General features: G+C 55.4%; 1 protein-coding gene across 1 annotated transcript; it reads left to right on the forward strand.

The window, feature by feature from the left end:
- Positions 1-832: 832 nt before the first annotated feature.
- OSR2 (odd-skipped related transciption factor 2) lies at positions 833-3,034 on the forward strand. The gene is made up of 3 exons (XM_075705999.1): positions 833-1,488; positions 2,059-2,158; positions 2,852-3,034. The coding sequence occupies exons 1-3, from the start codon at positions 833-835 to the stop codon at positions 3,032-3,034; spliced, it is 939 nt and encodes a 312-aa protein (XP_075562114.1).
- Positions 3,035-12,930: the final 9,896 nt, after the last annotated feature.

Here is a 12,930-nt window from a genome sequence, read left to right on the forward strand (position 1 = left end):
GGTGTGCGTGCGGGGCAGGAGCTCCTTTTCTCTCCCTCGGTTATCTTGATAAATGAGTTGTTGTTGAAGGAAGAAAAATAAGCACCCGAGCTGGGATGAACGAGGGGTTTGCCCCCCCTCCCCCCTCCGCGCCGCCCCCCGGGCCTGCCTCGGCTCTCCGTGAGCACCCTGCTCCTTCCCGGGGAGGCCCCGGCCGGGAGGGGTCGGGGTCGGGGCCTCCGCGCCCGCGGGGGGCCGGGCGCAGGGTGGGAGCGACGCCGGGGGCCGGGTGGGCGCGGGGGGCAGGAGGGAGGCGGCCCCGGGGGTCCCCGCGCTGGCCGCGGCCCGGGCTGGGCGCTGCGGGGGGACGGCGGCGGGGAGCGGGGCGGCCCCGGCTCCGTTCCCGGTGCATTTTTCCACGATTCGTTTAATTTGAATCTGCGGCGCCTTGGCTCGGCTCGGCGCTGGGTTTTCTCCTTTTTATTTTAGTTCGGGGTGGGTGTTTCTGGGAGTGACACTTTTTACTTTTTTTTTTTTTTTTTTTTTTTACGCTGTAGCTTCTCCGGTCGAGGCGATCGGGCCGGTGGGTCGGTGCAGCCGCCGGCCCCGGCGGAGGACGGGAGCCGGGGCTGCGGCGGGGCGCTGGGGCCGCGACAAAGGCAGCGCGGCGGGGCCGTGCCCGGCCCTCCCTGCCTCCGCCGCTGCGCTCGCCTCGGTAAGGGGAACCACGCTGCTCTCGGTAAAACTCTCTTTCCCCTCCTTTCTCCCTCTTTCTTCCTAGGATTTTTTCCCCCGTCTCGAAAGCCCAGCAGAGGCACCAGCTGCACCGCCGGCCTGCGCCCGCCCCGGGAAGATGGGAAGCAAGGCTCTGCCGGCCCCCATCCCGCTGCACCCGTCCCTGCAGCTCACCAACTACTCCTTCCTCCAGGCTGTGAACACCTTCCCCGCAGCTGTGGACCAGTTGCAAGGTCTGTATGGACTCAGCGCCGTGCAAACCATGCACATGAACCACTGGACACTGGGCTACCCCAATGTGCATGAAATCACCCGCTCCACCATCACGGAGATGGCGGCCGCCCAGGGCTTGGTGGACTCCCGCTTCCCTTTCCCCGCGCTCCCTTTCGCCACGCACCTCTTCCACCCCAAGCAAGGGGCCATCGCCCACGTCCTCCCAGCCTTGCACAAGGACAGGCCCCGCTTTGACTTTGCCAACCTGGCCGTGGCCGCCACGCAGGAGGACCCCCCCAAGGTGGGCGAGCTCGCCAAGCTGAGCCCCGGACTGGCGTCGCCCCTGTCGGGCATCAGCAAGCTGTCCCCGGACAGGAAGCCCTCCCGCGGCCGCCTGCCCTCCAAGACGAAAAAGGAGTTCATCTGCAAGTTCTGCGGCAGGCACTTCACCAAGTCCTACAACCTCCTCATCCACGAGCGGACCCACACGGACGAGCGGCCCTACACCTGCGACATCTGCCACAAGGCTTTCCGGAGGCAGGACCACCTGCGGGACCACCGGTGAGGGACCGCCGCGCCCGGGGCCGGGCCGTGAGGAGCCGGGGCGGGGGGAGGCTGAGCCGCACCGGGAGCTCCGGGCCGGGCCGGGCCGGGAAGGGAAGGCGGCAGGAGAAACCCCCGCGGCCGCGGAGGGGCCAGGGCGGCCAAAACCTGCGCTCTGCGTGGGACGGGCACCCGCCTTGGGGGGGCCGGGGTGAAGCCCCGGCGCTGTTGTGCTTCTGAAGCGCGACCCTGGGGGTGCGGGGAGGAGGACGAGGCGCAGGTGGGCGCTCCCCGGCTCGCCCCCCTCCACCCCCGCACCCCGCGGCCGCCGGGGGGGGGGGGGATCCACGCTCCCTCCGCGGGTCCCGCCGGCGGAGCAGAAGCTGTCACCGGAGAGGGCAATCACGCCTCGATACGAATTATTGCAAATGTTTTGAACCGATGGAAGAGTTTAATCGTGAGCAGAATTATACGGGAGGGGGAAAATAAAGCGGCGGGGGAGGGGGGCGGGTTTGGGGGAGCGGGGCCCGGGGGCGGGGGGGTTCCGCGCTCCGGGCAGCGCCGCTCACCCCTCGGGTTGCCTTCCAGGTACATCCATTCCAAAGAGAAACCCTTCAAGTGCCAGGAGTGCGGGAAGGGCTTCTGCCAGTCCAGGACCCTGGCGGTCCACAAAACCCTACACATGCAGGTGAGCCCGGCGCTCCCCGGCCTCCTCCACGCGTGTGCCGCCGCCGCGGACCCGGCCCGGCCCGGCCCGCCGCGGGGCGGGGGCGGCGGCTGCCGGGGGGACGGGGCTCCGGCGCGGAGGGGAGCCGGGGGGGCTCCGGCACTTGAGGGCCCCGCGCTTCCCCGGGGGATGGAAGCGGCCGGCGGTGGCCTCCGCGGCCGCGGGAGGCGGGTGACGGCCGGCGGGGACGCGGCTGGCGGCGGGGAGGGAGCCCCGGGTTCGGTTTTGTCCGCGCCGCCGCTTCGAGGAGTTTTTCCTTGGGGGCTCCAGCCCTCCCCGGCGGCGGCGGGCGCGGGGCGGCGGGGGGGCGCGGAGAGGCGCGGAGAGGTGCGGAGCGGTGCGGAGCTCCCTGCCCGCCCGCCGGGACCGCCGCGGCCACCGGTCGGGCAACGGGAGCCCCGGAGCGGGCGTACGGCGCGGTGGCCGCTTTCCCTGCGCCGGGGGCGAGAAATGCCACGAGTCGAGAACTTATAAAATAACCCTTTTGGGGCAGGACAGGGCGAGTAGGCGGTCTGCCGCCCGCCCGGGGCTGCTCTCGTTCGTGTCCAGCCCCGATATTTCAAGTTGTGCGTTGCGATAACAAAAAGTGCAGTAATACGTTAAACCAGGTAGTTTGTGAAGGATTAATCCTTTGCTTGCTTCAAATCTGAACAGGAATCTCCACACAAATGCCCCACATGTGGAAGAACCTTTAATCAAAGAAGTAATCTGAAAACTCACCTTCTTACCCATACAGACATCAAGCCCTACAACTGTGAGCAGTGCGGCAAAGTGTTCAGGCGAAACTGTGATCTACGGCGGCACAGTCTAACTCACACCCCGCGGCAGGACTTCTAGAGCGGCCAGGGACCCGCGCCCGCTCCGGCAGCTCCAACTTGCCCATTTTACTCAAGGACTGTGTTGTAGGGACTCACAGACGCGCACACGCACACACACGGAGACACGCGCGCAGACTCGGGGCCAAGCTTTCCTACCACACGTCTGCGAAACTCGTTTAGAGAGTGCGGACTGCAGGATCGGGCCCCTCTCCAACCCACACCCAGGCGTAAAGCTCATCTTGTAGATACTCGCGGCTCATTTTAGAGCTCTGTACAGAATGTGGTTTTCTTCGTTTGTTTGTTTCGTATCGTCGTGTCGGATGCGCATCGATAACAAATCGGGGAGGCAAAGTATCTCTTAAAAGTGTATTTCAAAATAAATCCTTTTTTTTTTTCCAAATACCTCCTGCCTTGTTGTATTATTCTCTGAACATTTGGGCTTTTTTTTCCCCTGCTGTGTCAATGCAATGGTAAAGCATATTGAATAAATTTCCTAGCCGGGTAGTTTTACTGTCACAACAATTTTGGTGATCGCTTTTGTTTGGCCTGTTTCACTGTCGCTGTTGTGTTATCTATTGTTAAGTAAAATGAAAGTGCCGTATTTGAGAGTTTATAGCTCTATTACTTAATAGTATGAATGTCTAAATATTAACTTCTGTACTTGATTTTCCCGAACGATTTTTTTTAAATTTTATTTTATTTTTAAAAAAGAAGAGAAAGAAAGAAACTCTTGCAAATAAACGGATCTTAGGAAATAATGCATAGAGCCGTTCTTACGCCGAAGCGGCTTATTAGTAACTTATTTGCAATCAGCCCATATATTGTAAAAGTCATCCCTCTCGCGGAGATTGCAGCAGCCAGCCTGCTGCCGGTAGACTTTGGACACGGGCAATTCACCCGCGTAGACAGGGACTTTATCCTGCAGAAGACGAGTCTTTCCCGACAGCTCTGGAAGCAAACAGCGAGGCGCAAATGCCACCCCCACCCCGGGGCTCATCCGCGGCTCCCCCGCGGGGCAGTGGCGCTGCCCACCCGGGGCCCGCGGGGACCCCCCCCCAAATCCGCGCCGCTCTGCGCCCGCGGGAGCCGCCCGCTGCCGAGCACGGGTCACGCGCGGGGGGGCAGACGGAGGGGTGCCCAGGAGAGGGGCTGCGCCCCGCTCCCGGGAGACCCTCGCCCCCCCGTGGGAGCTCCCCCTTCACTCCCCTTCCTTCACTGCCCCCGTAAGCCTCCTGCCTCCCCCCACCTTGGCCCTGCACGCCCACCCCACGGGCTGAGCGCTCAGCACCTGCACCCAGCATGCAGGTAGCGGGGTGGTGGCACGGACACCCAGCCACTCCTCCCTTGTCAGCCTTGTGAGCCCCTCGCTAGTGCCTCTGGCCCACTCCGGGAAGGCCTGGTGCCAGTGCCGAGGCGGGTTTTTTTTTTTTTTTTTTTCCCCTGATGTGTTTGCAGGGTGGCTTGGATGTGCAACCCCTCTTCTGCCACCCTGCTGCTCTTGTCACTCCTGGCACCCTCCCTGCAGTGTCTTGGGTAGTTTGGGGCCCCAAAAGTTGTTCTCTTCCAGGCTGGGGACATCCGTCCTGCCCTACTCCTCTCTTAAACTAAGGACCAGGTTAGAATGGCAGGGAGAAATCTCTCCCCCTGCTCCCCCTGGTTCAGGGACCCCTGTCTGGGGAGGGGGAGTGATCCCCCCTGCACCCAGCTCAGCAGGGAGGGCTCCACTTCTGGGCCCCACCTAGGAGGGTGCCAGGGCTCCCGGATGGTCTCTGCAGGGTCCCACCAGGCCTGTGAGGAGCAGATGCTGGCAGGGGTTGGGTGGCTGCAGTGTCCCCATCCCTGACCCTTGTTGGTCCTGCAGCAAAGAACCACGCTGCCTGAACCCTGTTAATGAGTAGCGAGTCAAAACCGGCAGCGCCTGGGCTGCGGCCGGGCCATCGGTGCAGAAAGGGCTGCATTACTGCCGGCGGCTGCTTCATCGCTGTCTGCTGCCTCCGCAGACGGCTGCCGTGCCCACCCCGGGGCCCAGCGCAGGGACCCCGGAGCCAGCCCCGCTCTGCCCCAGGCCGAGGCAGCCAGGTGAGTTTCCACTGATGCGGCAGACACGGCAGTCTCAAGTTCCGCCACAATTTCTCAGGCTGTCGAGGCCTAGCTCTCCATCTGCTCCTGTCCAGCAAGATGGGGAGGGAATACAAAGTTTCTGCAGCCAGAAGTATTGGTTTGCTGGCTGAACAATAGCGTCCCGAGTCAAAATTTAAGGGCCATCCACTCTCCTCCTCTTCACCCCCCATGACTTGTACCCCTTCCCTCGCTGGGGTGCTGCACCCCTGGGACTGCCTTCCTCCTGTGCTGGCAGCCCCTGTCCTCCCTCCCCAGCACGCTGCTCCTCTCCAAACCTCTCTCCATGGGCATCTCTCGCTCCCTCTCCGCAGGCATCTTCCCAATACCTGATTTCTTCCCATCTGACTGATATTTCTGTTCCCCGTGCGTTCCCATTCCCCCAGTAGGCTATTTCCTCTAAGTTTCTCTACCCTTATTGTTCTCCGAGTTCCTGTCCCCAGGCCCTTTTGCGTCCCCAAGTACGCGCAGTGAGGCTGGGATAACTCCGTTTGAGTAAACACCCCTGTCAGGATACATATGGGCTTAGTCCGCTCCTCCTAGGCCAAGTTCTATGTGCAGTTTGTTTGGAAAGAACTTAATCAGATGAACGATATCAAAGGACTAAATTAAAATGATTGCATATAGCTAAGGTTTTATTTAATTGTCTGGGGTTGCTTGTTTAATAATCTTGCCCCTGAGCAGACACAGACTGTAAATTCATCTCCTGAGGATTTCAGAAGTTCAGCGGCCAGAACAAAGCCCAAATTGCCGAAGAGGGGCAGTGACAAGTATCTCTAACAGTTGGTCCCTGGACTGGTTTTTAAATTTAAACCAGTAGCTATGATCTTAAAATGTCAGAGGATGATTTAGTATTTCTCCTTAATATCAGTACACTTGCCTGTGCCACTGACATGCTCCGGGTCGCTTTTTAAAAGATCATCTCTCCCTGGGAAATTTCAGAGACAGCTATAAAGAACAGGATAAAGCACACATACGGTTCGTTCGTATTAGACCTGTTGGGAACAGAAACAGGTTCTGTAAAGCTATCTCTGCGGCAGGGCTAGGGGTTTTTATAGCCATAAAGTGCCATCCTGACTTTCACAGTGCAAACCCTAAATGCACTAGCGTCCCTGTGACTGCTGTTTGCGTCGGTGTGCAGTATCCTCCTTCCCCCTGGAGCTCAGTCCCAGCACACAGCACGCAGCCCCGCGCTTCCGCAGTTTCCCAGAGCTTCCCAAACCACCTGCCTCCCACTTCCCTGTGTTCCTCTCTCTCCCATTGCCCCTTATTTTTTTCCTGCGCTGCCTGCGCTGGCACCAGTTGTTCTGCACCTTTTGCTGTGTTACAGGCAGCAGCTGCAGCGGGGTAGCAGGGAGAAGCGCTAGCTGTGCTACGTACCAGGGAGAAAACCCAGCAGATGATAAGATATACTCTGGCCATAATCTCCATTTTTGGGGGAGCAAATCAGATTAAAAAAATTAAGTCCTTTAGGTTGCATCTGAAAACTGAGCTTTTTGTACATTAGTTGCTGAAATGGATGCTGTCCGCAGCCGATGGCGGAGCGGCTCAGCCCAGCTATGTGTGCATCATGCTTTTCTATGAGGTCACCTATTACATAGCAACAGCACGCCATGCTATTCTAGACCGGCAAAGCCCAGCTTTGTATCGGTCCCACATCCGCACATCCCGGATCTAAATGGGAAACAGCCCGGCAGCAGCCCAGGAACACGGCACGGCCATGTCTGGCTGGGGCTAAGGGCTGGTGCTGAGGGTCCCACTATTTGAATAAATCCAAGCCATTTGGATAAAATGTGTGAAAATCTATTATTTATTGAACTTCCCCACACACAATCCTTTCCTTTTTCCTCTTCCTTTCTTCTCACTGCTCTACTTCTGGATGTTTGCTTCAGGAGCTGCTTCTCTCACCCCGGCCTCACCCCGTACTGCACCCTGCCTCCTGCCTAGTCTCCCCTCCATCTCCTTCCCCACTTTTTTCCTCCTGTTTCTTTTTTGCCTTCCCATGTCTCACCCTGTCTTTCATCCTCTCTTTTCCTAAGCAAATTCCCTCACTCAGAGGTTTTTGGTTCCCTCTTTTTGAACCAGCTCAACTTCCACTTGTCACCCTGATCTGTCCTGCATCCACCAGCCCGTGTGAGCTCCCCTCTCTTCCCTAACCCAAATCTTGTTTCCCCTGCCTGGTACTTCTCACGCGCTGCCGCTCCTTCCTTGCCCTCTCCACTAATGAATGCCGTGTCCGCATGGCACTCAGGAGGCGTCAGTGCGGGTGCCCCCGGTGTACTCAGACCGTTTTAAGCACACCGGGTCTGGCACAGAGCCAGCAGCGTGGTCCCAGGAGGACCAGGATCGGCGGGCGCAGGTGCCCGGCGGGCAGCCCCGGCTGCTCGGGCTGGGAACGCTGTTGGGCAGCGCTGCAGCCCCCGGATTTTGTGGCCCTCATGGAGGTCAAGAGGAGGCAACGGTTTGAGGTGAATGAAAAAAGCAATGCACTGGCCCCAGAATTTCAAGACTGAGTTTGCAGTTAGTCAGCTAAGCTGCACAGGTGGCTCAGAGCCTCTAATCGCTCCCTGCTCCTAATACTGTAACTGCAGATAGTCCTTTATGTGTGGAAGAGTGGCTTTGTTTACCAACCTACATTACACAGGGATTTAGGTGTATGTTGCTTTTATACTAATACTGTACTGCGTTTCCAGCGTATCTTTCCCTCTTCACAGCATCTCTTTTCCTCCTTAATTCGAGAAGCTTTCTTTAATTCTTTTTCCTACTTATAGTGGCGTGATTGCAGCAAAAATAGGGTAGCTACTAGCCAAAATGTTATTTTTGTTGAAGTTACTAAAGAGAGGAATACTTAGATTTTAAAATATTTATTTACATTCAAAATAAAGGCATCACATCTGTATAAAACTTTCATTTTAATCTCTGTTTTCAAAAATCCAGATGCAGATGTTTGTGAAACTTTTTCTAGAAGCTTCTAGTCTATCAAACAAGAGATGCAAAAATATTTACACTGAGAACACTAAACATCTTTTCTAAATCTGCAGAATTAAGGCAATGTGAAGTGTAGGCTACTCCCCCTCCTCCGAGCCTCCCTCACGAGCCTAAGCACCCGTTCCTAGGAGCGACTTTCAAATACTGCCCGGGAATTTATACTAAGCAGAGTGGGACCGCAAAAGCATTTACTCCCCAGTGCAGTGGCCTCGCACCTTCATCCCTATGGGGCCGAGCCAGAGCCGTGCACAGCCGCCTTCCCTGGGAAAGCTCCTTCCTCTGTCAGCACCGGGCAAAACTTTGATTGACTTTAAAAACTTATTTAAAAATGTACTGATACGGAAAACACTGAGCTCAGCCTGAAGTGAGTGGCTACACAGCAGGGCCCTGCCAGCATGGCTGTAGCAGGGGCAATGCAAACAGGTTGCGTCCCCAGCTGACACGCAGGCAGGGGTACAGACGGGCACACGGGTGGCACGGCTTCGGCAGAGATCCCACGTGCTGTGCTGGGAGATGTGGTGGCCCCAGGGGACAGACAGACAGACAGACATCTCCTCTCAGACTTGGCTGTGCTGGTTGAAGGCGGCATCTCTGCTGGCTGCAGGCTAGTGCTAGCCCCAGCAGCCGGACCTGGAGGCCGTCACAGGGCTGGTTTGGATTTTGGGAGCTAGGGGAGCACGCCCACAAGCTGTCCTGTCGGTGACACCATCGAGGCTGCAGCAGAAGGCGGGGGTAAGGAGGGCTCTGGGCAGTCCCTGGGCTGCTTGGAAGCCACCGAGAGAATCTCCAGGCTTTCGGGGTCCATCTGCCATCGCCCTCCTCCCAGTAGGAGAAGGGAGCAGCAGAACTTTTGCTTCCCTGAAATTCTCGTAGGATCCAGAGAGTGGCTCCATCGCCTCACAGGGCTGAGGGCTGCAGCTGGGAGAAGGTTACAAACCCCCGCTCTTTCGGCTTTCCCTCCGTGCAGAAATCCCCCAGACTTCTGGCTTTGCAAAAAGCAAATTTGACCTTCCCTGTGCAGATCGGCAGGAAACCTGCCGGCGCGGGCGGTGCCAGTGGTGCCTTGCCGTAGGCAGCGCCGCGAGCCTCCCACTGCTCTGGCAGCACCTTGACCTGCAGATCCTTTGCTGCACGCTCGTGAGGGCTCTCCTATGCGCTAGGGCGTTTTGGAGACCCATTCGTGCATCTGAGGGAAGGAGATTGATTGATTGATTGCTTTTGTTTTTTCAAGCGTAAAAGGAAGTAAAAACTCTTTTTCTTTTTTTCCTCGGAGATTATTTACGAGGCATTGTCTCTGCTATTGCCAGCTGACATCCTTTGGCGTCACTACCACTCAGTGCACTGAAGATGCCTCAAGGTGTGTCAGTCGTGCTTCATGTCAGCGTGCGTTTATGTATCTCTTTGGCTGGGATTGAAAGGTACAGTTTCTAAATCTCCCGGTGACCCATTTTGCATGGATCACTGGTGCGATAGAATGTAGCTGCTCCTTCCCATCGTGTTAATGCAAGTTTGCCCATGTTCAAAGCAGCCTGCGCTCCACGTGCCACGCTTAGCACATGGGGAGAGCTTGTGCTTGAGCCTCTGCATGAAATGGGGACGGCTGCTACAGGCTTGATATGTTCTGCACAAGTTATGTGCTTTAGGTGCTTTCGTTGCTATATCACGGCCCTTTTATTTAAACCTTGTAAATTCTTTGGCTTGATAAACACAGGCAGACAGCTGGATTATGTTAATCTGGGGCTCGCAGTTAGCAAGCACAGCGAATTCTCCCAGGTCGCGGAGGCACCCTCTCCTCCCCAGGTCCCAGGAGCCCCACCAGGCTAAGCTGGGCGACGATGCTCAGCACTCAGTGCATCAGCAGGAAGAGGACCAAACCTCCTGCGAGGGAGCAACTCAGCACCACCTATGGTCACAGGCTGCCTGCTCGAGTGCCCTTGAAGCCAGTCCTAGGGATGGCCCTAATTACTACTTAATTAATACTTCCAGCGCAACCCTGTGGCTCCCTGTGCTGTGCTGGCTGTGCGCTGCCCCGCCTGCCTGTGCGCTGGGCTGGCAAGGAGGGCGGCGGGTAGGCAAAGCCTCGGGGGCCTTTCTAGAAGGCCCCGAGGCTCAGCTGCGATGGCAGATGGGATTCATGGGCAGCTCCGGCCCCAGGCGCGCTCAGGCTGCCTGCGAGGGCAATGCAAATGTGGCGCACCTGCCCGCAGGGCAGCCCGGCCTTCAGAGCCCTTTCAAGGCTGCCTGGCTGGGGTACAATGTAAACCTGGCCCTGATTTAGTCCAGGAGCTGGTTCTGCTGGGATGAATCACTTAACCACACAAGCACCCCATGACTCTGCCTCTCATTTCCATCTTGTGGCCTCTTTTTCCCACTCCTCAGTGGAAATGACAGCCTGATCCTTTCCCGGAGATGCATGGGCATGGACCGCAGCAGAGAAATGCTAGGAAAACAAGGAAGCCTTCGAGGGTGTTTCGGTTACATAGATGACAGAATGAATCTGGGTGAATGGGTCAGATCCTCCCCATCTTCTTTTGTCATGTGCCCATTATCCTCTAATTTTCTTTCATGGAAAAGTAGGTCTTGCCACTTGCATTAAGAGGCATGTGGCAGCTCATAGCATCACATCATGTTCTTGCCAGGCTACAACCATATCTTTGTCATGATTCGTATTTTCAAAATCCCATTTAAAAAATGAAAAACTACCTTTTGTTTTTACCTTTTTTTTTTTTTCCCCCCAGTAGTTCAGCCGTGGGCAACTCACATGTTTCTGAGTCTCGTTTGCCTATTTAAAACAAAAAACAAACTCTAGACACACAAAGTTTTTAATGAAAAGTTAGACTGTGATGCAGTTGCATGGTCCTGTTCTTTCCTGGGGGCACAACAGGCTCAGTTCTCTAAAAATCACCCAATAAGTCCAAATGAGCTGGGATTATGGTGCAGGACCTCACTGCCTTCGCCCAAGTCTAGCCCTACAGAGGCAGCATTTGCTTGTTTGCTTCAACAGGGTTTTCCAACTAGAAAGTGAGGATATGGGCAGATGAACAAGTTACTGCAAGGAAAACGGGGTGTGAAAATTCAGCATCTCAGCTACTGCCAAGAAACTGCTTTTATGTATTCTTTAACCCCCTCATAAACACAAATTCACTTCCCCTCTCCCACAAGGCATGAGATAGATGGCTTTTGCTACAAGGTACCACTGGGTAAGAGAGTGCACGTGGACACTTGCCACCAAAGAGCAGCCAAACTGTAGGTTGACGCTACCTTGTCCTGCAGTTAGTTGGTTGTCTCCCTAAACCCTGGGGCACAAAAGGTTAATTTCCCTAAAAGCCCCACTGTGAAGTCCTGATGCAGGTGAGGGAATGGCATGGGAGCTTCCCTGCCCGCCAGCCTTTGCCCCACAGCCACTTGCAGGCAGCAACCTGGTTTGACTGAAATTCTTCAGGTTTCAGCAACAGGAAATTGCAGCTGAGAGAATGTGCTGTAAGGTGCACTTACACAGCTTCAGTCGCAAGCTGTGAAAAGTAGCAGCTCCCCAAGCTCTCAACTTTAACACTGCTATTAATACTGTTTTTTCTAATAACATTGAGAACAAGGGAGGATCAGGGCCTCGCTGTAGTAGACAACCTCCCAATGACACTCAAGAAACCCCCATCCTGCCATCACACAGTTCACTGTCTAAGCACCCCAGCAAATCCCCAAGCACATTACAGTGTCCCAGCCACAATAAAGAGGGTTAGGAAGGCAGCTTTATTTTAAAACCTGGTTTTCAGGGGTTTCCTCTGCCAGGCAGCAGCAGAGGTGACCTGAAACACTCCTCACGGCAATGATAGATGCTGTTCAGGGGCCATGAAAGGAGAAATTGGGGTTTTGGCCAGTGCATTATTCCTTCTCCTTGGGGAGCCCCAGGGACTGTTCTCATACAAGTGTGGGTTGGAGTGCTGCTGGGGAGAAGACCCCTGCCCCAAAATTGGGTGGGCTTTGTAAACTGCCCCCGAGGAGTTAACACCACGCTGGTTCCTACACGGTGCTCGCCGCTGCGCTCGCCAGTAATTTGGGCAGACTGTGGTAGTACAAAAGGCTGGTCAGGATGGTTGAATGAACTCCCAGGACTCCCGGCAGCATTGGAGCCTGAAAATAAGTTCCCCCCAAAGCAGCCAGGAGAGGGGTGGGTGCATTAGGGGCAAGGCTGGCTGGTTTCTGCCCCGTGGCGAGGCAGGGACCCTTCCTGCTCTCCGGGGACAATAGGCCCCGTCCTGGGAGCAGACTGGTTTCAATATGGGGCTCTCCATCTTGATCCAGTTTGGATGGGTCAAGACATGTTGAGACATGCCCTTTCAATATGCTGCATTTTATTAAAAACAAAGTAGCTGTGGGCCAGATTGTAAAACTAGGTGGGCCTCATTTGTCTGTCCCTACTGTAAGCCAATGAAACCTTCAACATATCCAAACTCTCACCTTTTTACCCATTTGAATGAAAAAGCATCACTAATAAAAGAAAATGACTCACCTAATGCTAAACCTGAGCTCTGTAGATCAGCTTTGATCAAATTCACTGACATTTGGATAACTGCATTATTATAACTAAAACATCTTTTAAAAGTTTTTTTTTCCAGACGCTCATTCTTTAAACTTTGCTTTGATCACTGTGCATATCCTTTTCAGCAGAAATTTGTCCACAGAAGGTGAATTTTTTTCATTTGTTTTTCATATGGATTCTCTTTCCTTTGTTCATATTTTAAATCAGTGAAGCTACCCTTCGAGCTAACCCTTATAATAAAAATGCAGCTACTGTGTGGCTTTTAACAACTC

Source organism: Pelecanus crispus, chromosome 2 (assembly GCF_030463565.1).
Source record: "Pelecanus crispus isolate bPelCri1 chromosome 2, bPelCri1.pri, whole genome shotgun sequence".
NCBI classification, from domain to species: domain Eukaryota; kingdom Metazoa; phylum Chordata; class Aves; order Pelecaniformes; family Pelecanidae; genus Pelecanus; species Pelecanus crispus.

Bases quoted from the DNA above. Each gene is read 5' to 3' on its own strand.
- OSR2 (XM_075705999.1), top strand. From the start codon at position 833: ATGGGAAGCAAGGCTCTGCCGGCCCCCATCCCGCTGCACCCGTCCCTG. The intron at 1,489-2,058 runs GTGAGGGACCGC...GTTGCCTTCCAG, and splicing joins GACCACCTGCGGGACCACCG to GTACATCCATTCCAAAGAGA. The intron at 2,159-2,851 runs GTGAGCCCGGCG...AAATCTGAACAG, and splicing joins ACAAAACCCTACACATGCAG to GAATCTCCACACAAATGCCC.